This window comes from Hipposideros armiger, unplaced genomic scaffold (assembly GCF_001890085.2).
Source record: "Hipposideros armiger isolate ML-2016 unplaced genomic scaffold, ASM189008v1 scaffold_41, whole genome shotgun sequence".
Lineage (NCBI taxonomy): Eukaryota > Metazoa > Chordata > Mammalia > Chiroptera > Hipposideridae > Hipposideros > Hipposideros armiger.
In genome coordinates this window covers 4873595-4901412 of record NW_017731391.1, presented here as the reverse complement: position 1 = coordinate 4901412, position 27818 = coordinate 4873595, and the positions used below count along the sequence as shown (strand labels likewise).

The 27818-nt window shown below is 39.5% G+C and overlaps 1 protein-coding gene and 1 long non-coding RNA gene across 3 annotated transcripts in view; one reads left to right on the top strand and one right to left on the bottom strand.

Annotated features, from left to right (window-relative positions):
• LOC109380895 (uncharacterized) overlaps nucleotides 1-27818 on the bottom strand; it is a 270700-nt gene that overhangs the window by 79717 nt on the left and 163165 nt on the right. The gene's annotated exons all lie outside the window — the stretch shown is intronic.
• LOC109380894 (60S ribosomal protein L7-like 1) lies at nucleotides 15089-16313 on the top strand. Its single transcript, XM_019638960.1, has 2 exons — nucleotides 15089-15843; nucleotides 15908-16313. The coding sequence occupies exon 1, from the start codon at nucleotides 15094-15096 to the stop codon at nucleotides 15835-15837; it is 744 nt and encodes a 247-aa protein (XP_019494505.1). The 5' UTR covers nucleotides 15089-15093; the 3' UTR covers nucleotides 15838-15843; nucleotides 15908-16313.

Sequence of the window (27818 nt, the reverse complement as noted above, 5' to 3'; positions counted from 1 at the left end):
AAGACCATAAAATCCAGAGTGTCAATAACAAACATTCAAAATGTTCAGTATCTAACAAAAAATTACTATATACACAAAGAAGCAGGGGACATGACCCATAACCACAAGAAAAAGCAAAATAAATAGGCCCCCAAATTACTGAGGTGATGGACTCAATAGACAAGGTTGTTAATAGCTGTTATAAATACATTCAAGGATTTAAAGAAAATCATGAACAAAATGAGAAGTTGAACTTACTTGAAAAAAGAACCAAATTGAATTTCTAGAGTTGAAGAGTGCAATACCTGAAATTAAAAATTTACTAAATGAGCTTCAAAGCAGATTAGATGATACAGGGAAAAAAAGATCAATTAACTTAAAAACAGAATAATAGGCTCCAAATAGAAACACACTGAGAAAACAGATTTATACCAATAAATTTGATACTAGATGAAATGGGCAAATTCCTTGAAAAACACAAATGGCCAAAGCTAATATAAAGAAACAGAAAATCCAAGCAGCCCCAATCTATTAAAGAAATGGAATTCTTAATTTAAAATCTTCTCAGAATATCGACACAAAAAATCCAGATCCAGATGGCTTCACAAAATTTTATCAAATGTTTAAGGAAGAAATAATCTCAATCACACACACACACACACACACACATCCATTAAGAAAATAGGGGAATAGTAAGCACTTTTTGACAATGACATTACAAGAGAGTGAGAATCATTTCAATGGGGACTTGTGGAAGGTTTTTACGGAAGAGCAAGTTTCTTAGGATGAAAAGATCTGGATGTCATGGTCAGAAATAGTGCTACAGAGGACCTGAGAGTTAAACTTATTATACATTTAAGGGATTTCCATAGTAGGGTAAAGAGGAATCCGAATTTGGGGGAATGACATAAAATGATATGAAGCAAGGAAGTGCATGCATGTGGAACAGTGTGCACAATTAGACAATATCATTGGGTTCTTTCAGAGACTTTTGGGGATGAGCTGAAAACACAGATGATGTCAGAACCGTGGAGCACTTTCAGTTTTGAGAGAGAGTTTGGATGTTATTTCGTAAGCAGTTGTAGAGTCCATGAAAGCTTTTGAGCATGGGATGGGCACACTCAGAGATTTTAGAGTCTTGATCTCATCAAAGCTATCTGGACTGGAGGGAAGCAAGATGACTGACAGAGAAAATAGGGAAGCCCTGCAACGGCCCGGTGTGGTTCTTTAGAAATGGAGAGAAAGATACAGTGCCCAGGGGGAGCCTCAGGGCAGATTCAGAGGACAGCAGCCACAAACCTAATCACATTCTCTAAGTATGAAGATCAAAAATATATATGCTAATGAAGACTGTAATTCCTAAGCTCAGAAAGAACCTCATAGGGAGTAGAATTTGACTAATAAGACCTTACCTGCCTGAGAAGATAAATAGTTCAATTTATGCCATGTCCCAAATGTCTGTGCATGACAATTATTTTAGGTAAGGGCCAGGAAGCTGTCTCCCACAATTTTCAAACATGAAGCTAGATTCAAGCACAATTATAATGGGCAGCAACTGACTTACGTGCATTGCACATTTACTAGATTTGCATTTGATTTTAGGAAGATGGATTTATCTACTGAATGTGAAAATGATCGATGCTGATTAAGTCAGATATATTTGATGTCATCCATAGTTTTATTGTTTTGGCTCTCAGCGTGAAATTTGACTAATGCATTTTTCTCTCCTCAATTAACCAAGGTTCACGTGCACATATCTCTGATGTAGTGTCTAATCCTCTGTGTTTCTCTAGTGAATGTTATCAGGGGACTAAGGCAGACAAGAATTTGATATGTTGTGATTTGGCAGCACTAAACAAACCACCATGAAAAAAAGCAGCACTTAATATTGTAAATTTAACACCATTATTGATATAAAAGAATTTTGATGACAACCACTTTATAGAAAGACTTGCTGTTTCCATGTTAGTCTTCTTTAAACAAAAATCCAAACAAAGAAAAGTTCCTTAAGAAATGAATAGTTAGGAGATGAAGGATTCTTTGAATACTTCAAGATTTTGTTTCTTTGGCTGAATATAGGAAATATTCACTCACCCATTCATTCATTTATTCAACAAGCATGTGCTGAGTGTTGCTTTCTCTTGGACAGTGCAAAGGTTTGAGGTGAGCCTGCCACAAGAGGAAAAAGGACATCCTGTGACTCCAGGAAATTATTATAGGTACTATTGTGAACAAAAGCTCCCCTTAAAATATTCCCCCATGCTTGAAAACAGCTACTCTCAAACACCATGGAAACAAAAGATGGCATAAAACCCTAAAGTTTCTGTTTTACTATTCACATCAAGTCTTGTCAATTTTAGATAGGTATCTTCCTAGCCTGGTGCAAACATCCTCTCCTTAACAATTCATCCTGCACAAAGCTGGTGAGCATTTATTGTCTGACAGACCCTGTGACAAGAGCTATTCCTCCCCTGGAAAAATTCACAGTCTCATGGTAGGATACCTCCTATTTGCATTGCTCTTTACAATTTTCCAAGGGATTTTTTTGTTGTTGTTTAACCCATTTGGTCTCCATAACATCTTGTGAGCTCAGCAGGCAGGCAGTTTTATTTTTCTAGATACACTGGAGTGCTAAGATTTCGTGTTTGTACTGCTGGTTGTAAGTGGTGGAATTGAGACATGCTCATTAATCATTTAACTCCTAATTCAGGGTTCTTTCAAACACAACACCCTGTACATGTGTGTGTAGGATATGGACTTAATGTAAAGACATTCATTCTCTTTCAAGTTCTCTGCCTCATATAATTCATGGTTATGGAATAATAGGTTTAGAAAAATATTTTCTGAAGTGAGGACTCAGTATAGCATATCACCACTCTGTAGTCAGGTGGTGCATGTGCAGACATGTTTCTAGGGCCTTATATGCCAGGTAACTTCGTTACTACTCAGAGTGTATTAAATCAATTAAACATCAGGACAACTGTAGGAAGCACCTTCTCTTATTATCTCCATTGTGTATGTGAGAAAACTCACATGACTGATGAAGCACAGAGAAGTTAAACAATTTGTACAAGGTGACACAACTAAAAAGTGACAGATTAAGTCTGAGGCCGTTTGTCTCCAGAGCTGGCCCTGCAAAATATGATGATATTCAAGAGGGAGAGTTTCCCTAGCCAGGTATAACGTCTGATATAGTCTCCAGTAGTTACATTTTAAGGTAAATATTAGTATATGTCATATAATACATATAACATACATTTCAAACCACTGCCTGCTAACATTTTAGCATGAGTTGTTTAATTGGATTAGCTGGTTGCTAGTTACACAGTTTGGCTATTAGCATTGGGCCACAAGACAGAAACCTTAAGGGAGATGAATGTAGAATGATCAAAAGCATGGAGAACATTCTAGAAGAAGGTAAAGGCTGTGTGGGGGCTGTTGTAGAGGAGAATTTGGAAAACAAGAAGGTGCTATGAGGGCATTGGATGCTTGGTCTGAGACAGAAGAGGGTATAATGGGCCCAAGAGGAAGAATCCATGGTCAGTGGACATCCCACAGGAGTTCTCAGTCCGGGAGGGAGGTAGATGTGTCCCACACGGTTATACTATCGTGAGGCACATGTTCTAATAGAGATGGGTTCACGGTTCAAAGAAGACTCAGAACAATGCTGACTGATTTGACAAGGGGTGGGGAGAGAGGCCAGGGCAGAGACATGTCTGAGGAGACAGCTCCCAAAGAACAGGTGTGTCACCAGGCACAAAGGGGGTTATAGTAGGTGGTTACCACAATGTTTTGATTTTCAAAGCATTCAAAAGGATAAAATGCTTGAAGCATTTTAAAAAAGGAATAAGGCATTTTATTTTACTCTTAAAGATGATATACCCTAAGACATTATCAAAATAACTGCTAACAGATTCTTTTCTGCCACAAGTTTGAATTGATAACAAATCAACCAGAGGCACCAAGGGTTATGAGAAATGTCATCAAGTTTTCAAAGCAACCCTGTCAGGGGTTATGCCAATTTACAAGTAGAGATGAGTAATCAGGTCTAGAGAAGTATTTGCCACTAGTTAAGTTGTAAATATAAAATCTGAATCCAGATAGGCCTGTGTGATTCCAAATTTCATGCTCTTTATAGGGTACCATTTGTTCCATTCACCCTGACCTTTCCACTCTAACCTCCCCAGGAAATACAGTTTTGAATGTTCCAAGCAAGGACCTAAGTGAGCCATCTGCAGCAATGTCCACAAAACCCTTGCTCAGGGTTGGAACCTTTGGGAAAGAATCAGGAGGCTACCAAATCTCCCTTCCTGCCTCGACATTCTCTTAATTTAGTAAGATTTGGAGCAAGGTGTTCCTTTTGTTGCTATACACCTTCAGCTCTGGAGGTCTGACAGGGCTTGAAGGACAAGGAATGACAAAGGAAAGACTACCTAGGACTTGGCCCTGCATAAGAACTTTCAGGGAAATGGAAAAAGATCTTGGGGTTTCTACATTGCCCAACTGAATTGTCCTGGGCAGAAGACCAGAATAGGTTTCAAAGCAAAAGCCCCAGGAAAAAGTCTAAATATACTGGAATTAGCACCAACACACAGTTGGGGGTGTCTGAATAAAGCGCAAGTCTCTAGATGCCAGGGTTCCCAACATACACCATCAGAGGGAGGGGCAGCTGCAGCAACAAAGATGCATGCAGCCATTCTTCCCAGCATCAGAAAGGGAAGTAGAGTAATGGGAGGTTCAGATCTTTGGGAAGGAGACCTACCCAGCAGCAACATCAGAGAAGAGAAGGAAGGGTGTGTGCATAGGAACTAGTATGGAGTAGAGACCCAAGAAAGTGATCAATGTCAAGAAAGTTGATGGGAAGTATGCTAATCCCCAGATCATGGGTGGGTTGTTTTTATTACCTCTTATCTGGCCTCTTTCTCTTTTCCAGCATTCTCATTTGTCTTCTTATAGCAGGACCATGATTCTGCTCTGAAATCATCAACAGCTCCTTTTTGTTCACAGAACGACACATGTTCCTCAGGAAGGCTTTAAGTAAGCTCTACAATGCAGCCCAACTTCCCTGTCCAACCTGGTCTTCTACTCTTACTATAGAACTCTCAACCACATGAAATCGGTGTATGCCCCATTCCTAAATACTCTTTGTCCTTTCCCACCTTCATGCTTTTACTCTCTCCATGACCTCTGCCCAAATCCTCCTCTCTTTTATTTCTCACTGTCTTACTCTCTCTGAACCTTATACTCAGTATGGAGTACATGAAAGTTGCCCCATGGAGCCTGCCTTGGGGTTACATATCTCTATGTCTTATCTCTTTATATTCTGCAAACCCTTGAAGGCCAATATAATATCCATATAACCCATTATTCCAAGGCATAATTCCTTGTTCATAACAGGCAATCAATATATAATTGATATGTGAAGATAATAAAAATAAATAATGACTATATTAACTAAGGAAATCTGTAAGGAGCATTTGCCAGCATCTAGTCTAATGCCTTCATTTCAGAGATGAGGAAAGTGAATCCCAAGGAAGTGAATAATCTTGATCTGCATAATAACTTGCTGAACCTGAGCCAGGACTGAGAGTGATGGTTAACAACACTTGACTGCCTACCATATACCAGGTACAGCTATAAGACTTTACTTATTTCAACTGTTTGAACCTTTTAACAATCCTATGAGATAGTGAATAGCTCATTCAAAAGAAAAAGGGTCACACAGAAAGACTGAGTAATCCATACCCAGTCACACAGCTTTGTAAATAGCAAAATCAAGATTTGTCCACACTCAGGCTGATTCCAGAATACCCATCCTTAACCATGATTCCATTCCATTGGGTCTTCTGTTAATCCAGCCCTCATTCTAGAATGTCATTTAATCTCCATTTGTTAGGTCAATAAGGTCTCAAAATGTTGGCTAGCCCAGGATCTTGCCATAAAATGAAAGGCTTGGAAGCATCATACACATGTAGGCACTTACTGATATCACCAAGAAAGCTAATAAAAAAAATGAGGTTAGTTTGAGACAACAAGGGATGAGACTCTAGTTAAGAAATGAAGTGTAACTTACTTAACAAGTTTAATCTTTTAAAATTTCCTCACAGCAGGTCATAAAGAGACCTATCCTTTGTCACAATATGACCTTGGATATTCTGAATCCACCACCACTTCAATTTTGTTATCTATTTGAAAGGAAAAAAGATTATACCCTTTTGGTAGTGCTCCTGGAGATTGTGGGGTTTGTGTTCAATTTGTTGATGATGGTGACAATATCTCAATTGCAATTTTTTTCTACGTATGAGTAAGCTTATTTTCTATAGCTTCAGAAACTAAAGCCTGTCTCAAGCAAGCCAATTTTGAGCTGTTATGCTTAGTTTTCCCTGCTAGTTAGATTCAATTTTAAAATTTATAACAGTATCCCTTTTTCTCAATCACTGCATTTTTGTGTGAGCTCTATCTAGGTTAGAACTTTGAAATTTCCTCAAGGAAATAAGAACCTTGGCTTTCTGTTAATTATAAGAGCAACTGTACCACAAGATAATTCTGGAAAAGCAATTAAGGAGTGTTTCGATTTTCTTCAAAGTTGTGCATTTGTAGTTAAAATACACAAGTCTTGAAGGTTATTGTTTCCAGACCTTCACTCATTGGGAGCACTCTCCTCAAAACATCTTTGGACGACAGCCTCTGCTTTCCCAGTGTAGCCCAAGAGACCTTCAAAAACAGAAACCTGCCCTTATCTCTCCATTGCTTACAGCCCTCTGTGTTTTCTCATCATCTACCCTCCTCAACATGGCTTATGCTTCATGGCTTGGGCCCTTTCTACCGCCGGCCTCATCTCCCACCACCTCAGGTACTAGCAGTCAACTAATCACCATGTTGTATTTTTTGGAACTGAAAACGTAGAGAAGAAATCTAACAATTCTACCTCATGACCATCTCTCAAATATTTAAGTGCAGCTACTGCATATTACCAACATTTTCTATTTTGCTGATTAACTACTCTGATTCTGGCCATTCTTCAATAGTTCTGCCCCAATGTGTCCAAGTCCTGGTAGAATTGGAAAAAGCTGAATCCAATGTTTTGATATTGTCTACTCTCTTTAGAGAGCAGTGAGCTTTTACTTTCCTTAGTCTGGGCACTAAGCTGTCATTTATGCAACACAGAGCTTCATATGCCTTTTTATTACCCATATCCACTCTAATTTGCACTGACCAACTAAAACCTTGCATTAATTTTCATGACATTAAAGTTCCCCAAATATGTACTTTGCATTTGTTGTTTTAAACACACATATGGTAATATAATTCATTTCTGTTGCATTGCATTGTGTTGTTTTTTAACCCATCATTTCACTCTATTGAGAAGATACACCTTTCAGAATCCTATTCTTGTATCATGCAAAAATTAGATAAATTGGTTGTCTTTTTCTTCATTCAAGTTATAGATAAAAAAGTTGAAAAGCACAGGGCCAAATACTCAGTTTAAGGGCAGCCCCTCTGCTGCTATGATTAAAGTCACATTTCACTCTCAGTTATGAAAAAATTTAGAGACTTTAACAAATATAACTCTACCCAAGAGTATCAAATCATTACATAATCTTGGCGAATTTATGTTCGCTCTTTTTGATCTAAAAAAAAATCCTCATAATCCTCTTTCAAAGTGTATTAAGCAATTATATCATGTGCATGACCACAGAATAGACTTTTTTCTTCTTAGAAAACTTAAAAAAGAAAGAAGTAAAAAGTCTGAGAAAATGTCTCTACTTTTCATAATTTTTAAAAAAGATTTTATTGGGGAATTGGGGGAGGGGAACAGTGTTGGGGAATCAGGGAAGGGAAACAGACAAGTTGTTGTCCTTTTTGTTCTTCAGTCTAGTTGTAGAGGACGTCGTTTCACTGGCCAATGTTGGTATTATCATTGCATTCTTTCCGGGTGAGGCTGTCGCTCACCGGCCATTGGACAGCCACTCATGGCAGCTGCCAGCCACTCACAAAAGCTCACGCCAGCTGCTGGCCAGCCCCACTGCAGCCTGCATCGTTGCTGGCAACTCACGGCAGAGCAGCTCCAGGTGGAGCTATTGTTCACCATCTTAGCTGCAGAGGGCACAGCATCACTGGCCCGCATGTGGGATCCGAACCAGGGTTCTGCTGCTTAGAGCTGGCGTCCCAAGACAGCTCTTAACCAATGCGCCACTCGGCCAGCCCTCCATAATGTTTTGAAGATAATTTATCAAGGCTCCACAATTGTATCAGCAATTTCTTCAGTAGGTGGTAAATATGCTATAATCATCTCTCCACCTATATTATTATTCGATCTTTTTCTTAACCAACAGTGTATTGACTTTTCCTAATGTGAAAATTATTCTTGTTGCTAAAGAAGAGAGAAGTAAAGCAGGAGTTAGATTTCTAAAGTCTGGTTTGGTTCTAACGGAATTTTACCTATATTTTCCAAAATCACACTAAATGGGAGGTAAAGAATGTGGAAATTATTGTTAAAAGAAAACTTTTTTTCAACTCAGCCTCCTCCAGCAGAATTTAAGAAGGCCAGAGCCCATCTTCCATCAGCCCCAAATCCCGCCAGATGTCTGAACGTGTGGATGGATGAACGTCTTGATTGTGTGTGGGTAACAGTGCTTTTTTTTTTTCCTCAGGGCCATTCTTGCTCTCATGTCCTTCCTTCTCCTCTCTTGCTCCTGTCCATGGTGTCACAGTCCCAGCTTGCCACCCCACAGCCCTCTGCTAACCTGCCATGGGCTGTGGGTGCACTGCCCAGGTCACCACGCTTTCTCCTGCTCCTGATACCAAAGGCTCTCATGCCACTTGCTGCTTTCTTGCTTTGTCTCCTTGACAGAACCAATTTACCTTGTCAAAGTGGAGGAATGCCTTTCACTCACAACAAGTTGTGGGAGTATGCTGTTGCTGCCTCTTTTTTCTGAGCTTCCAACACAAATCTTGGTGGATGAGGGTGATGATAATCTGAGCAGTACACACCCGAGCATCCTCCAAACACTCCCTCCATTTTGACAGAGACTTATTATTATATTCCAGCACGTTCCTGGATGTAAATCCTCTACTACACTGAGCCCAGGATAATCGACAAGAATCTCTCTACTTCAAGGTCAGCTGGTTACCAATTTTAACTCTGCCTGCAACTTTAATTCCCTTGCCATGTCACTTATCATATTGACAGGTACCAAGGATTAGGACATAGACATATTTAAGAGGCCATTAGCCTACTACACCCACTATCCAGGAGGCCACATCTGTCCATAGGAAATACCCACACCTTTCTTGCTCTGACAAATGGAGGGCTGCCTGACCCCAGTGCAGCCTCTTTCATGTACGACAATAGGGGACTTGAGTTTTCTTGGGCATGATCAAGCACCAAGTTCATGGCAACCTTCAACTTCATGGAACACATTTATGTGGGGTCCTCTCCATGGCATCCAACTTGGAGTGCTATTATATCTCCCTTCTCTCCCTTAGAAATAACGCCTTTATAGAACCTCTCCAATTTCTGGTCCTTCCTTATAATCCTTGACCTGGGCTAATGGATCCAAGAGTCCCAAAACCATTTCCGTAACATTTTCTTTGTAAATCCTGTATGAGGAAATCTATCTTAGGACTTAGGATTGAGATTCACTTTATTGATACTTTGGTAAAAAAATGTCATTTTTAACATCCGGTTATATGGTATGTTTAATTATTTAGTATTATAAATGATTCTGCAGTGACTGTCTTTGTACATACATCATTTCATACATGTTTAAGATGCTAGATAAGTCCCAAAAGCAGTATTAACGGTGAAAGGGTCCTCATTTTGACAATTGATGGATATTGCTAAATTGATGTTTTCCCAAGTTTATACTCTTATATATATTTATATACCAATTTACACTCCCAGAAGCAAACAATTGAGGGAAACTGTTTTCCTACACCACCACTAACAAAACATGATATCTACCTTTTGAGCTTTGCCTATAATAAGTTGATGATAAAATGTATTTCACTGCATTATCCTTCCTCTGATTAGAAATGGAAATGCCATGATTGTGAGCTATTTCCAATCCTAGTTGTTTCCTGTGTGTTTTCATGTTTTAGAATGTAGGATATTCTGGCAATTTTTAGCTGACTTTTAAGAAACCAAGTAGCATGAAACCAAAGCGACTGGAACTAATGTTGAGAAACTTCCCAAGGCAAAGATTCAAGAAAAGAGAATGTGAGGCAACGGGAATCAATAATCAGAGCTGGGAAGCCACATACTGTTGAAATTTTCTGATTCTTTTAAATTTTTCTTTGACCATTTACAGCTTGAAGTGTGATAATCATGAAGATATTTTTATGACTCTAGAACTGTCTCTCTCTTAGGGGGGAGGGTACATTCTAAGAAATGTAGACCAAGTCTCTCTTTGGTTGGGGCTCAATTTGATAAGGGCAGAATTCATATTACATGATCCTGAATCAAGAAGGAATATTCTTAAGAATACTGGCATATAAGAAATTCTTAAAATGTGCAGCAATTCTGAACTACAAGTTTTCAATTAGATTTTATTATAATTAAATATTAGGAATGGATGGCAAACAGATGAACAAGTCATTTAGGACTATTTTCAATCTAAAAATATTAGAAGTCTATAAATGTCAAAATGATATTGATGCCTACTTACAAAACCTTCAATTTTGAGTTCTTTCTCGAGTTGGATAAAATGACGATAATTCTCTCTGTTATTTCAGATGAACACAGACATTCAGTGCCCTTTAAGTGTGGGCTCTTACACAATTCAAGTTCTACATTGAGCATATCATTTATGTTCAATGACATGCTCTCTTGAAAAGCTGAAGAAAAAAGGAAAGACTCCTTTCACTCCTTCCCCATGAAAAACACAGGGACACAAAATGAAAACACAGACTTCAGGTGTATTGATCTAGTTAGAGAATCCTTGTTTCTGAGTTATCCAAATAAAGAAAATTCTGTGATGCTATTTAATGGTGATGAAACATTGGGTCAAAAAAATCCCAATGACAAAATAATTTACCATGCTTGAATAAAACCTTTATTGTTTTCAAGGTTCTTGCCCAACCAGCATAATAATTTTGCTTGATGATTTTTCCCACCCCTCTCATTGGATTAGCACTGACTCCAGAATGGTACAGGTAGTCCTCACTTTGCATGCCAGTGCAAGGCCATACAAATGACGAAGCAAGCTGACAGCACACCAAGTGATCTTAGTAATTGATGGGGAAAATTACAATTGTCCTATGACCTTTAAAAATGTCTGTCAAAACTTTAAAAACTCTCTTGCCATAGTTTATCAGTGTCTAGGGAAATGTAAAAAAGAGTAAAAATTATATTTACTTAGTACCTTGTAATTTAAAATATTAGAACCATTGAGAATTCAATCCCTTTGGACTTCCATCAAGAGTAGTTTGAACACTGCTTGCCTTCTCTTTGTCACTGTATAAAGTATGATACAAAAAGAGCATCTTTCCTGCTTCAAGGAATTGTCATAGTGCTTTCTAAGTTTTGATCAGCTCCAAACATTTTAAGCCTTCCTGCTTTCAGTATTGCGAAATATCTCTGAGAGTCCTTATAACGTGAAGAAGTCACTTTCTCTAGGACAGCTTTATCCTTTTTACCACAACCACTTTCCCAATTGATGTAAATAAGCTCAACTTCACTAAGTTCCTCTGGCTGCATACCTACAGTCTCTCAAATGGGCCACTGTCAACATTCCACGGTCAGCTCTTTCTTCTAATGCTCCATTCAGTTTGCTGTCACTTGTCCCTTCAGTGCACTTTGACCTTTGTTGGCCAGTTGGCTCTGTGGATTGTCCATTTGTGTCCAATGTCATGTGGGACTATCAGTGGGAGACAGGGAAACAACACAGCGACACGCTTTGCTGTCTGTATGTGGACTGAATAATAGATATGCAGTGACTGACCACCAACAAATTTTAAAAGAAGGAACATGATTCACGACAGTCATCTGCTACTGACATAGTGATTGTGGACTGAAGACCTAGCAGGAAGTTTGCACTCTATGCACTTATTGAGTTCACATGCCGGGAATCTCAAATTGGATCGGTGTTGTTGGAGGACTGACTGGTGTTAACTAAAGCCTGGTTACTGAAATGTATGCATATGAAAACTGTGCAAAGCAAAGACTGACTTGCTATAAATAGGAATGATGTATTTATTTTTTTATTCATAAGGCCGGCCTTTTGGAACCAATTAAATAGCTCATTTTTCTAGGGGTAGTTTACGAATATGAAAGAAAAAAGTGGACAATGTACTAGGATCTGATGAGAGATCATTCCCACGTATGTATCTGCATCTTTATCAAATAACTTACATAAGATTTACTATGCCAGGCATTGTTTTAAATGTTTTACAAACGTTATCTTTTTTTTTTAAGATTTTATTGGGGAATTGGGGGAGGGGAACAGACAAGTTGCTGTTGCTTTTTGTTCTTCAGTCTAGTTGTGGAGGATGTTGCTTCACTGGCCCAAGTTGGCACCATCATTGTGCTCTTCCCAGGTGAGGCAGATCAGTCGCCGGCTTCTGGACGGCTGCTCACTGCGGCTGCTGGCCGCTCACGCTGGCTGCTGGCTACACACGGTAGCCCATGGCAACCCACTGCCACAGGGGCTGCAGCCTACGCTGTCGCCGGCGACTCACGGCAGCCCAGCTCCAGGTTGAGCTGTTGTTCAGCATCTTAGCTGTAGAGGGCAGTGTCACTGGCCCTCATATGTTGGATCCGAACCGGGGCCCTCTGGCGTCCCAAGCCAGCTCTTAACCATCGCGCCACTCGGCCAGCCCAACATTATCTTTTTTAATTATCCTAACAATGAGCTTGTTACTATTATTTCTCCCTCTTAAAGAAGAGAAAATAGGGGGCCAGCGGGGGCCGGCCGAGTGGCTCGTTCAAGAGTGTGAGCTCTGAGCAACAGCGGTTCGATTCCCGGCAGGGTGGCTCAGCTTAAAAAAAAAAAGAGAGAAAATGGGAACAAAGAAGATAAGTGACTTGTCCAAGGTTACACAGCTTATAAATGGCAGAGCAAGATTCAAACCCAAGCACTCCAGCTTTGGAGGCTGTGCTTTCAAACCACTGTACCATGCTGCCTTGTGTCATCAGCCTGTGTTGCTAATTCTGCAAAGTCACACCTGATCAGGTCATTGCTCTTCCTAGAAGAGCTAATCCTACCTTATTTATTGTTGTAGTTCATGAGAACAAAATTCAGTACACAAAGCTGCCATTATTTATGACAGAGATTACTCAGGCCCCACAGAAGTTAGGGGAGCGGTTGTGCCTTTCTTTCGGAGGAGCCATCAGGGTCTGAATCGACTAGTTCAGAGGGTAAGAGGGTTAAAGTTCTCAGCATGAAGCTCAACATAAAGGTAGAAAACAAAACCAAAAAAACCATCAGGGATCATGAAATGAATAAATTATTTACTCTGTTTCTATCCAGATGACAAGAATTTCTTTAGGGAAATATTCAAGCCAACCCTATTAAAATTTAAATGATGTAAATTTTACTTTGTTTTTCAAATAACTGTCTACCCCTCCAACCACTAAACTTAAAAATTATAAAAGTAAATTTTAATGAACTTGACAAACATATTAGAAAGAAATATAACTATATTAAGTAAATACAACTGACGAAACATAGAAAGTTCAAAAATATTATCTAATTTCTCTTGTTAAATGTCTGTTTGGAGAATACTAGTAATCAGATAACTTGTCTGCTTCATTGGAATTGTGGTTAAAGATTAAAATGGTTGTTTATTTTTAAATCTTCTTGTGGTTCATTGCTACTTCCTGAATGTCGGATTGGTGCCTAGCAACTGCCAACCATCCAATTTTTAGTTGCTATCTTTTTCTCTCTTTGGCAAATAAAAAGAAAAAAAAATCAAAAGGTTATGCAGGCTGTTACTAGAAATAACTTATTTCATAAAACAATATGAATGATCTAGAATAAGCCATTCATGAATATTAGATCACAAAGCAGAGCGCAGGAGAGGGTCAATTTCTCATGGAGCCCTCCTTTTCAATTCTCGATTCCAGTTCCATTAGTTGTAAGAATTTCTTTATTATCTAAATGTAGGCCTTGGTTCCTGAATATTTTCGCTTAAAAGGAAGAAGAAAGGAGAGGACTGATACTGAAGAAAAATGAGTGAAATTGTGTGTAGGTGGTGGGTGGCACAGTAAAAAGCATATAACGAGAGACAAGAGACAGATGTGTGTTCTAAAGTGAATTAACCAATGTAGCAACCACTTTATATTAAGAAGAGAGAATCAAGCTATATGACCTTTAATTAATTCAAAAATTAATAATACCCTTAGAGGTAGATAATAAAGAGAATTCAAAAAAAAAGAAGAAAAAAGGAAAATCAAGCTATACGACTTATAAATTTACTTTAGGTTTAAAATTTGAATAATTCTACAAAAGCACTTTAATTATGTCAAGGTCATCCAATAAACTGTAACATTCATTAGCTCATGTAACTCAACGCTGAAATATCCCCGCTGGCTTCCCATTTCTCCTAGAATAAAATCCCAATTCTTTATCCTGGCATGGAAAGCCCTGAGTGATCTCAGTCTACCACCATCTCTCCATTCACAGCACTCTCTGTTCACACGCCTGGTTCAGTTATTCACACTTGTTAAGCTCATTTCTGCCTCCAGGTCTTGGCCTTCCGGTTTTCCTTAAACATCCTCTGTTCCACACTCAAGCTTGTCAAGGTTGCCACCTTCTTGTCCTTCAGGTCTCAACTCAGATGTCACCTCCTCCTTCTCAGAGAGGCATTCCTGCTGACCTAAGGGAGCTTTTCTCCAGTTAATCTCTCTCAACTACCCTGTTTTAATTTTCTCTATAGCACTTAACACGACTTACAATGACCTTCTTACTGCTCTTTGATCTGCTTTCTTCTACACAAGAGCATGAGCTATGTGAGGGCAGGGATCCTAGCTGTCTTATTTCCCTGTGTGTCCCCTGGAACACTGCCTGGCAAATAGAAGGCACTAAATAAATATTTTGAGGATTGGGCCGGCCGAGTGGCTCAGTTGGTTAAGAGCTCGATCAAGAGTGCGAGCTCTGGAGCATTGGAAAGATGGCGGAGGAAGAGCAAAGAAGAAAGATCCCTTTGGTTCCAGAAAATCTCCTGAAAAAGAGGAAGGCTTATCAGGCCCTCAAAGCCACCCAGGCAAAGCAGGCACTTTTGCAACGGAAGGAGCAGAGGAAAGGAAAAGAGATCAGGTTTAAGCGACTGGAATGGTTCCTACACGATGCCTGGCGGCAAAAACGTGACAAGGTACGCCTCACACGACTAGAAGTGAAACCTCATGGTTTGGAAGTGCCAGATGAACATTCCTTGGCCTTTGTTGTACGTATCCAAAGGATTAATGGGGTGAGTTTAATGGTGCAGAAGACCATTGCAAGGCTTCGTCTGCAGAAGATTTTCAGTGGTGTTTTTTTCAAAGTGACCCCCAAAACCATGAAAACACTGCGTGTAGTGGAACCTTATGTGACCTGGGGATTTCCAAACCTGAAGTCTGTCCGAGAACTCATCTTGAAACGTGGACAAGCCAAAGTCAAGAATAAAATTATCCCTTTGACAGACAACACAGTGATTGAGGAACATCTGGGGAAGTTTGGTGTCATTTGCTTGGAAGACCTCATTCATGAAATTGCCTTCCCGGGGAAGAATTTCCAGGCGATCTCAAGGTTCTTGTGCCCTTTCCATCTCTCAGTTGCCCGTCACGCTACCAAGAATAGAGTGGGCTTCCTCAAGGAAGTGGGCTCACCTGGCTATCGAGGTGAACGCATCAATCAGCTCATCCGGCAGCTGAACTAAACCCAGGTACCAAGTCACAGGGAATTTGTATTGATGAAATTGTTTTTCTTCCTCCCTGAATATCTGAAAGCACAATGCATTGGAAGCACGTGTTTGTTTTTGGGAATTATTATCCAGTATCTTCAAAGAAGATTATTTTCTGCTGTATCTTCAGAAACTGGAGAGGATGAAGATTTAGAGAAAAGATGATATTCCTGGCAGGCACTTCTCATCACAGCCCAGTTCCAAAGGAAAAGTCCCGGTGTTTTCCACATTGGCTGCTGTGGTCATCTCTTAAATCAGCAAAGGACTCATGCCATAGAGGAGGGGGCCTGTTCATCACATCTTCTGTCCAGGGGTTTGATGTTTGTGGATGAATACCCAAGCATGAATATAAGACGGCAGTGAACCAAGCCCAGGGGCATACTTGAAGCTGGGGGTACCTAAGGCCTTGTTTTGTAAAGAACTTAAAATACAGTTAAATGAGCACACACACACACACACACACACACAAAAAAAAAAAGAGTGCGAGCTCTGAGCAACAGTGGTTCGATTCCTGGCCCAAGCTAAGCTGCTGCTGAACTGCCAACAGGTGGCGGTGGGATGGCTCAGTGAAAAAAAAAATTAAAAAATTAAATAAATAAATAAATATTTTGAGGCCAAATGAATGATCATATATTATTCACTCATGCACCATCCATGCTGAAACACCACATTTGGTATGTGGTAGGCACTCAGTCAGTATTTTCGCAATGTAACTGAATGAGTGAACTTGATCACCTTCTTATAAAGGTATCAGCATGAATTATTTATTATGTATTCTGTATTAGTTTCCTATCACTGCTGTAACAAATTACCACAAACTTAGTGGCTTAAAACAGCACAGTTATTATTTTATTGTTCTGGTGGTCAGAAGTCTAACACAGTCTTACGGGCTAAAATCAAGGCATTGACAGGCTACCTTCATTCTGGGGATTTTAGGGGAGAGTCAATTACCTTGACCTTCCAGCTTGTAGAAGCTGCCTGCATGCCTTGGCTCATGGGCCCCCTCCGTCTTCAAGGCCAGCAGTGGCCAGTTGAGCCTATCACATTATATCACTGTGACACTGATTCTCCTGCTTCCCTCTTTCTCTTACAGGGACACTGTGGTTCTATGGGGCCTACCTGGGTAATACAGAATAATCTTATCTAAACATCCTTAATTTAATCACCAAAGTTCCCTTTGCCATGTAAGGTAATATATTCCAGGTTCCAGTGTTTGGAACATGGACATCTTTTAGGGGAGGGGAGAGGGGAGGCATTATTCTGCCTGCCACATTGTCATTTGATATGATTCTGGGGGGAAAAAATCACTTTTGTTTTAGGTAATCTCATAGAAACTTCTCTTATTTTTCAAAGGTGCTAGGTGGCCACATTCTGGAAAGGAAGTCCCCATCAGTAACCCTAACTCTCATTTTCCCACCTTGGGGCTGTGGCCTGATGGTGGGAGTAAGGCTAGTTTGCATAAATCGAGCAAAGGGTTTGGACTACGACCCCTTATGCATGTAAACAGCCTAAAAATAAGCAGACATTGACATCTCTGGACAGGCTAAAAATCAGCCTCTGTTACTGGCAGAGGATAATTACAAGAAGAGAAACCACATCCCATTCCCATCACCAAAATAAGCACATCACTGTCTATTGTAATGAGATAAAATTCAGTGCGCGTCAAGCCGGTTGCATCATTATTAGAAGGATCTATCGTAAGTCTGGGAGATGAGGTGGAGAGAGGCAGAGTGACGGACTCCAAAACCTGCTTTGAGCCAAGGCACCTCCTTCCCTCACTTGCCTAGGGTAGGTCAGCCTGTACAATGAAGCAAACCCAGGGGCTTAACACATTAACTTGCCATCGACATCTTCTATCTGCCTTGGCACAGCCCTTGTTCCTGGCATTATTTATGAAAGACTCATGCTATATTTGCACAGCATGCAGCATTGTTCCTAGTAGGCTGCAGATTATTGTCAATGAATGAAGCCAGAGAAGCTCCTAACCCTTTGTGCTCAGGACTAATAACTAAAACAGCCATAGCTGCTCCTCTGTGTTTCAGTTAAGGTTATAGCATAGCCATAAATAACCTACCAGCGGCAGGACCTGCTGGGCATCAGAGACCACTGCGGCAAAGTTACAAGTTCTATTGTTTCCTGTCATACTATAAACAGTGTTTGTTACCAATATTTTTTGAAAGGTGATGAGCCCTAAATATAGACCTCAGAATTTTCTGCAATCTCTTATTGCTTGAGTTGTTAATCAAGCCAAAGTGTACATCAGGTCTTGCTTTGGAGCTTACTGTGAGACATGGGAAGAATAACTACAGAGCAGTGGGCATTCCTACACATACATTCTTTGAAATCAGTTTAAAAAAAATTATATGGAAATTATCTTCTAACAATCAGTGGAAGGCAGGGCTTTTTCTCCTGCCAACGTGCATGCCTTGTCAGAGAGCTTCAGATGAGGCTGGTAGATCTCAACTTTCACATTTCACAGTCCAGCTTGGTAAAGACAAAAATCCCCCAGAGATTTCACCTTTACCTTTTCCCAAAGATCACACAGAAACATTTTGATAAAATTGATAGGAAAAAAAGGTGTTCCTTTTGCTAAAATACCATGAGTGCCACTCTGTGACTGGTGCCTAGTTTAAATGTCTCTAATGAATACCTTATAATTTCATGTAAGATGTAAGCGTTCAGAAGGATGTAGGAACCCCCTTTATGAGACCACTAAAGGCACCACTCAATTTAAGACTCGTGACTTAAGAAGACAACATAAACCAAGTTCCACAAACACTAGACAGGGAGGCAGAGCATGAGTCCTGAAGAGAGCTGTCCTGTTTGTCAACTGTAGCGATAAGAGACATCACCACTTAAAGGCTCAGAAGTGTCCCCTCCTCTCCTGGACTTCACCAGATTTCATCATCTCACCAAAGCGCATGAGTTTCCTGAGTCTGTCATAACAGATGACCACAACCTGGGTTACTTTACTTTTTGTTTTTTATTTATTTATTTTTTTTTTAAAGATTTTTATTGGGGAATTGGGGGGATGGGAACAGTGCTGGGGAATTGGGGGAAGGGGAACAGACAAGTTGCTGTCCTTTTGTTCTTCAGTCTAGTTGTGGAGGACGTTGCTTCACTGGCCCAAGTTGGCACCATTATTGCGCTCTTCCCGGGAGAGGCAGATCAGTCGCCAGCTCTGGACAGCCGCTCACAGGGGCTGCTGGTCGCTCACGCTGGCTGCTGGCTACATACGGTAGCCCATGGCAACCCACTGCAGCAGGGGCTGCAGCCTACGCCATCTCTGGCGACTCACAGCAGCCCAGATCCAGGTTGAGCTGTTGTTCAGCATCTTAGCTGTAGAGGGCAGTGTCACTGGCCCTCATATGTGGGGATCCGAACCGGGGCCCTCTGGCGTCCCAAGCCAGTTCTTAACCATCACGCCACTCGGCCGGCCCAAACTGGGTTACTTTAAATAACAGAAATGTATCCTCTCCCAGTTCTCGAGACCAAAAATCAGAAATCAAGGAGTGAGCAGGGCTGAGCTCCCTCTGAAGGCTCTAGGGAAGAATGCTTCCTCCTCTTCCTGCTTCTGGTGGCTCTAGGCAGTCCTTGGCTTGTGGCTGGATAATTCCAGCCTCAGCCTCCATTTTCACATAGCCATTTTCCTGGTATGCCTCTGTATCTAGCTTTCCCTCTCCTTTTTCTCTGCTGATTTCACCATTGAAATCCTTAACTAATTACATCTGTAAATATCTTCTTTCCCAATAAGGCCGCATTCTGAGGTTCCAGGTGGACACAAATTTTTTGTAGCGTGAACACTATTGAATCCGCTTCACAAGGTCTGGTTCCTCTACCTGGGCTAGGCTGCTATGAGGATTTGCACTCCTGTAGCCCTCAAAGCTCCCTTCTCTTGGGGCTGCCCTGCTCCCTTGTCCTTACAGGAGGTGTAAGGAGCCTGGAGCCTGGACTGATGCAGAACAGAGCACCCACCCTGCATCCCTCCCCACATCAACCCGGCTTCCTCTCAGGGAAACACGCATGTCCACTGGCTCCACGCCATCCCCCACTTTCTCTGGGGAGATGGGCTTCTGTCTCTGAGGGCTGAGGTTCTTTTCTTTTCTCTGGAAGATTTTGCAAACTTCCACTCAGCACCCAGCAACCTGGAGGAATTCAAATTTTATTTAAAGTACATCTTTCCCCCCCACCCCGCCTAAGTGAAGCAACTCATTACAAGATGATTTTCTTAAAATACATCAGTGTTAAGAAGATAAAAGTCATCATTGATCTCACACCATAGAGGTAACCACTGTTATGCTTAGATGAATTCCCCAAAAATCTTTCCCTATGAAATGTGTAATATACTTTTTAAAAACAGAGCAAGATTGCATGTATTGCTTCCCCGACCCCTTGGATCTCAGATGAACACAACTGAATTAACTTAGAAATTTAATTTTATGATATTAAAAAAAACCTTGAAAACAATATGCAAGAATTAAAATTTTTAACTTGTTCTTTTCACATTATCTGTCCTAATCATTTCCTTGTGTCACTCAATCTCTAAAGCATGATTTTAATGGCTGCTTATTATTTTGTGTTGTACATGCATTGCAAGTAATTTATTGTGGCCTTATTTGGAAATAATCCTACATCATGGATATGTAGACTAAGCCCAAATTTTAATAACAGTAATAAACAATGTATAATTTTATTCAAATATCTTCTTAAACATCTCTGATTATTATATTCAAATGTGTTTATTAATAAAAAAGGTTTTAAAGTTAATGATACATATAATTAACCCTCTAGAAGTCTTACAACAATTTATAATATCACTATCTAGTTCATCTTTTTCATTAAACACTATTAACTGTGTCAACTTTGACTAACATAAAAGACAATGTTATTGCATTATTTATTTTTTTTTAAGATTTTTATTGGGGAATTGGGGGAAGGGGAACAGACAAATTGCTATCCTTTTGTTCTTCAGTCTAGTTGTGGAGGATGTTGCTTCACTGGCCCAAGTTGGCACCATCATTGCGCTCTTCCCGGGCGAGGCAGATCAGTCGCTGGCTTCTGGCTCACTGCGGCTGCTGGCTGCTCACGCTGGCTGCTGGCTACATACGGTAGCCCATGGCAACCCACTGCCACAGGGGTTGCAGCCTACGCCGTCGCCGGCGACTCACAGCAGCCCAGCTCCAAGTTGAGCTGTTGTTCAGCATCTTAGCTGTAGAGGGCAGTGTCACTGGCCCTCATATGTGGGATCCAAACCGGGGCCCTCTGGCATCCCAAGCCAGTTCTTAACCAACGCGCCACTCGGCTGGCCCACAATGTTATAGCATTTTAATTTGCATTTCTTTGATTACCAGTAAGGGTAGAGAGTCTTATCATATATGTATGAATCATACTTCTTTTGTATTTGCCTCTTTAAATTCTTTAGCCTAGTCCAATATAGCACTTGTCTAAGGAGTAGACCAAAACAGAAGTTCCCTAACATTCTATTTTCTCTATTGGAATATTTATCTTTTCAATAATTCATTTTTTCATTCAACAAATTTTTATTGAGTGTCGACAATGTGCCAGATAGTAGGCTGGGTTGAGGGAAAAGAATATTAGGGGGGTTGAGGGAGAGATCGTATGTTGGTTTCAGCCTTCATGGAAAATTATGTTTATTTTCTCATAAACTTACAAAATCTCTTTATGTATTAAGACTAGTAATCCTTTGCCACTAACACTTTTACTAAGTTGCCATTTTTAAATTTCATGTATGGATGGTAAGTATTTTTATGGAAGTTTGGGGGGAGATAATTTGTATTTTTCTTCATTTTGGGGACAAGGAAGGGGGTTTTTCTTTGAGAGAATTTCCTCACCAAAATATCCAGGTATTGTTCTTCTCATTTTCTTGTGTCTTCACTCTTTTCTTACAATTTTTCCATTTGGATTTTATTTTGATATGTGACATGAGGTTTTAGAACCTTATTATTTTCTAATAATTTTCCTAACGCCATGTATTAATAATCTACCATTGTCTCATTATTTAGAAGCACATATTTATGATACACTAACATTTTATAATCATCAGAGTCTTTTTCTAAGCTTCTATTCCATTCCATTGTTTCATCTATGTTTAGGTCAATGTCCCAGTTTTCATTATTAACACTTTATAATATGTTTTAATGTATGACAGTGTGAATTCTAGCAATTTTTTTTTAATTTCTTGACTATTTTCACTTCTTTCTTTTTCCTGATCCAGGATAAGTTTATTATAAGCACAAAGCGTATGGACAAAAAACTCCCATGGAGACTTGGATTGGAATTGCCATAATTCCCCTTTACACTGTAAAATCTATTATATAAAGCTTCACTCACCTCTATTTTCAATTGCTAAGCAATTATTTCCAATTACCTTTTAGCCCACAGTCGCTTAGTACACCTGACTATAATGTCCCACCTGACAGGGTCATACTAAACAGACCTGTCAATTCAGGTCGTATGTTTCAAAATCAGCCTCCTAAACTAGGAGAGTTGTAGACAAAAAGAAAGTTGTTCAAAGATTAAAAGAAAAAAAAAACAGCTGAGTTTTAAATCCAAGTTTCATTGGCAATGTAAGTTTATAAATCAAAATAAATAAAAATTCATTTAACTTTCCCTTTTTCTTTCAAAATGGTACAAGCATGTTGATAAATTTTATTGCAAAATGCAAAGTATTTCAGATACTGAATGATCATTAAACGATTTGTTGACTAGCCTAGTCCAATATAACACTGTTCTAGAATAGGGGTTGGCAAACTTTTGAGACGAAAGAGCCGCCAGGGGTCAGCAAACTGTGGCTCGCGAACTGGAGCTCTGAAGTAAAATTGAAAATGAAAATAAAACTATCCTAGCTTCATTTATAAAATTTTTAAAGGATATTATTCACATAACGGTGATTATGTAAAAATATATTTATGGCTCTCGAATGATTTTTAAATTGTTGTGAGGGACAGGATTGACTCTTCCAGGGACCGGCAAACATTTGAGATGGACCGTACCCTAAGAGCCGCATGTGACTCGTGAGCCTCAGTTTGCCGACCCCTGGTCTAGCGAATAGAACAAAACAGAAGTTCCCTACCTTTCTGTATATAATAAACTATAAGGGAGGCAATTAGGTTCAGACAGCCATCTCTTGGAGCTTTTCACTAAGAACAAGTGTGCAAGCTTCAGTTCCTTCGGAACCCTCTTTGTCCCACATATTCTTGTCCCTAGCTGTCTTGCCTATGGCATTTGCCACTTGCCTCAGTCATCTTTGTATACATGCTGAGCAAGATCATAAGCAATGTATGTGTAGTTTCCATGAGCCTTGGAAAAAGGAAATAATGAACTTGTCTAAATTTTTCATGGAGTATCAGCAGATAGGGAACCATCTTTATTTTCTATGAACCTTGATAAAACTGAATAATTAGCTTGCTACATTTATCCAGCTATAAGCAATGACTTGCTTAAAACTTTTTTCAGTCCATCTTAAATAATAGAATTCATAGAAAAAAACAAAAAACCCCACGGAATTCATTAAATGTTCATCCTTTTCTCTCTTGGCACCTAAAATAGGTCAAATTTCTTACTCAAAGGCCCAAAGAAACTTCACCTACATATGTTAGGGGTTTTTGTCATTTTCTTTTCAAGAACTGAGTTGAGGCAAATCAGCTACTTCTTAGGTAAAGTATTCAAAAGAATTCTAGTGGAAAATAAAGAGCTGAATACTCCTGCAGTGAGGCACAGGATAGAGGTCCAGCCATGAAAATAGGCAAACATTCAACGAGCTCTTCTACAGATGTGAATGTTTTCATATAAATTGATCTCAACCTTACTCCCATTTCAATGGTTAGTTTCTCATTCCCAGCAACTCTGCCTCTTTGGCTATTTGGCATGAGACTCAACATTTAAAAGGTGCTTTGCAGGTTTCTGATGTGGGAAGCCTCATCACCTATCAGAAGAATCGTTACTATGGTTTCCTGAGGGTCTCAGGACTTGAACATGCCCCTCACATGATGCTGAGGGGTCCTTTGTTAAACACCATTGCTGAAAAGATCTGTGTAAGGTCCAAAGTTCCCCTGGGATACTGCACCCACAGAATTACAAAAGGCCAAGGCCAGGAAAACTGCTTCAACCATGTAGGCATTAGACTGAGGCTGAAAATGCAATCAGCCATGGTCATTGGACCTTTAATTCCAAGTAAGTCATCTTCAAAATTCTATTTTTCTAAACTTTTGAAATGTATTATTTTCCCCAATATCAAGTGGCCCTCACTTTATAACTGGATATAATTTCATTTATATGTAAATGAAATTATGTTTTCATTTTCATTTATGTTTCAATTGAAGCTGAAAAAAGTCGTGATTATTAGAAAGAAAAGATTGAGTAGAATGAGTCTTCTTACACAGACCAAAGATAGAATTCTAAATTATATTTATACTTTTCAATTTAATAGCATGATTATATTTAATCAGACTTGTGACATTATGTAAATGTCTAGAGTTTTCTTACTCAGCAAATTTTTAGTCTACTTTACATACTAAAAGCTCATGAGAACTGTACACTTGAAACCTATATAATTTTATTAACCAATGCACTCCAATAAATTTAGTTCAAAAGAAGAAAAAAAATAGTTAACTGCACGGGGGGAAAAAAAGCTCATGAACTTATTGTCTCACTTTTTTTTTTTGATCCTGCATTCTAAGGGGATAACCGCTTCTATTTGGACAGCCTTGTTGAAAGTCAATTTTACCTGGACATCATGGAAGAACTTACCTCTTATGATTGCTTTATTTATGTTAAAAATAATTTTTAAAGCTCTTACTTTTCCCTGAATCTTTGTCATGAAACATTTTAATTCTTCTAGTGATATTACAATAGATTGACATGGGAACTCCAATGGGTTCTCTGGACATGGTTATGCAATTAAAATACACATAACATAGCTTGATAAAGCAAATACAATAGATGCACAGAAACATATAATTAATTATCCCTTTTATGCGCTAAATTAATTCAAAATAGGTGACTTGAGTTTCATGTTACATATAAACAGTCTAAGGTTAGTTTTTAAAACACACCCAGACATTTGTGTGAGTCATCTAAACATTAATAACTAATATTTAAACAGTTATTTGATGGGCTGAATGCTTCATGTTTATCAGTTCACTTAATCTTTACAACAACTTCAAGTTAGGTACTATTATCCCCATTTCACAGATGAAGTTAAGGTTCTGGAATATACAGTCTTGCAATAACGCCCAAAGCTCCTTCTTGGCCCAAAAGTAACTGACAGATAGAAGGTCTTATTTTAGAAATGCCCCATTTAACAAATAAAAATATAGGATGCCGAGGTGAATTTAAATTTTAGGTAAACACCATTTTTTTAAATATAAGTAAGTTCCATCTAATACTTTGGACATACTTATACTAAAAACTTATTTGTTATTTACCTGAAATACAAATGTACCCAGGTATCCTGTATTTTCTCTGGCAACCCTATCCTGAGTTTCTTTCTTTCTCTAATGTTGTCTACTGAACAGGAAGAGAACATCCTTATGCAAATCTGAAAGTGATCCCAAGAATGGTTCAGACTCCAGAGTCATGAGGCTTATGAACCAGTTACTCCCCTGCAGCCTGCTCCTCCTCAGCCAACGAGCTTTCATGTGGTAGCAACTCCTCAAGTCGGGGGTCTAACAGTGCTACTAAGTGGACTAATTTATAGGAAAGCCTCTATTCCAAAAGGTTGAATCCATCTCTTTATATTTCAATTGAAACCTGAGTCATAAAGGGTAGGGGATTTAGATGCCAAAGCATCAGCAAAAATTGTCACAAACTCCTAATGGTCATTCTCACTCTCACCATGCTCTTGGTCACAATAAAACTTTCAAAGCTTCGTATTAAAAAGAATGTCTTTCTCGTTCTATTGTTTTCTGGGTGTTTAGCTTCCATCATAAAAATGTGAAGACAAGATAGACATAATCTTTGAATGTCCAAGGACAGAATTTGGTCCTGGAAGCTTTGTATCTGGCATCCTGAAGGCCTACACTGGGGATGAGGCCAAAATGCATGATTCCATGTAAAATTAATTACTGGCTAAGCTTCCCATTACTGAGTTCGCTGTGGCCTTGAAAAATATTGTCCTTCGAGGTATGCCAAGTCAAAATCATGCAAAGTGCTATTTAAATGATGCATTGAGCTTAAAAGCAGCCAACTCTATCATATTAGCCCTGTGTTGGTCACATCAGCAACTGCTCAATAAATAACTTGTTGACTGATTGACTGAAGGGATATTGGAGAGGTACTGGGTAATTCTCTTTGCTATATGAACAGATGTCCTTCACAAGGGTGAAGCCATCAGGACAACAGGAAGCAGTTGGGGGAGCTGCTGAAAATTATTAATGAGAGCAAAAAAGAAGAGAAACACATCATCTGTATTCTATGCTAGATGCATAAGCACTGGAAATGGAGCTGTCCCAGCAGGGCGAACAGAGAAAATGGCACAGGACTGGGAGTTTGGAGATTGGGAGTTTAGAGGCTTAGATTTCGGTCCTCTGCCAAAGCCCTGTGGGAGGCCATGGGAAAATTCATTTACATTCTCTCTGGAAGTTTGACTAAATGTTTTCTAAGGTCACTTTTTAAATTTTATAGTCTTTCTTCTGCCTCAGATTTACATGCATTTTACCACTAAGAAATTTTAGCTTCTTGCCCCCTTCTCAAATACTGATTTGCTACTTTTATTCCTCAACTTTCTAAGCAGATTACATACTTGAAAAATGTGACATCAATTCTCATGAATATCCCAACTTCTAGAGGAGTCTTCTAGGATTAACTAGTTAGGTTAATCAGTATGGCCCTAGAGCTATCACAGAATCAATCCTTCTTATAGTCATTCATTCTTTCATTCAGTAAACGCTGGAATTTTAGTCAGTAAATATTGAATATTTATTAAGAACCTACTATATGTTGTACACTGAACCAGATACCGGTGAGAAGGTCCCTATTCTCAAAGAGCTATAGTCTAGGTATCAAAACAGGAATATAAACAGAATTTCAACAAATTGTGGTAAGTGCTCTAAAAAAGATGTTTGCAAAGAGCCACGGGAGGCTAACTGGAAGGTGGCCATCGCCTATCTGAATCAATTAGAGAAGATTTGCACAGAGGAGGAACCATTTGAGCTGAACCTTGAAAGATGAGGTTGTCAGACAGAAGAGCTGGAAGAGGCATTCTAGGGAGAAAATACAAGATTATTCTGCAATTATAAGCACAGCTGAATGGGCTGGAAGATAAAGGGAGGTTGAAAAGGCTAAAGAGGCCAGGTTTGATAGCTAAAACGTCCCAGAGTGAAAAGAAAATAAAGGAATACAAGTAGAAAAAAATCATAAAAGGATATTAAAACAAAAATGTATGTTTGTGATGCAATGTATGTTGAGGAGAGATTAAGAACATGAGCTTGTGCCCTACAGAAAATCTTATCGAATAGCACAGAGAACACCATGTCCTTCCATAGGCCAGTCTTTGCAGCAGGACATCTTGTGGTGGCATCAACCAAGGTTTCTGTATTGAGTTTCTCATTTTCCTTAATGCTAGGTCTTCACAAGTCTTACTTCTCTTTGAAACCCAAACTAAAGTTGCCCTTTCTTCTCCGGCAAGTACTTGCCATAATGTGACCTCACTGACTACAACTTGTAGCGCCTTGTCTATCCATCTATTATTTGCTTTGGACTTGGAAAAAATGTGTTCCCTCTGCAGACCTGCAGACAATATCATCTGAGCTTGTTTCCATTCTTGAGTAAAGAGTTCATTTCTTAGGTACTCCAACCCTGTCAGTTCCTAGCACAGTGTTTGGCCTATCAAAACCCAAAGTCTCAGGGCCGGCCGAGTGGCGCGATGGTTAAGAACTGGCTTGGGATGCCAGAGGGCCCTGGTTCGGATCCCACATATGAGGGCCAGTGACACTGCC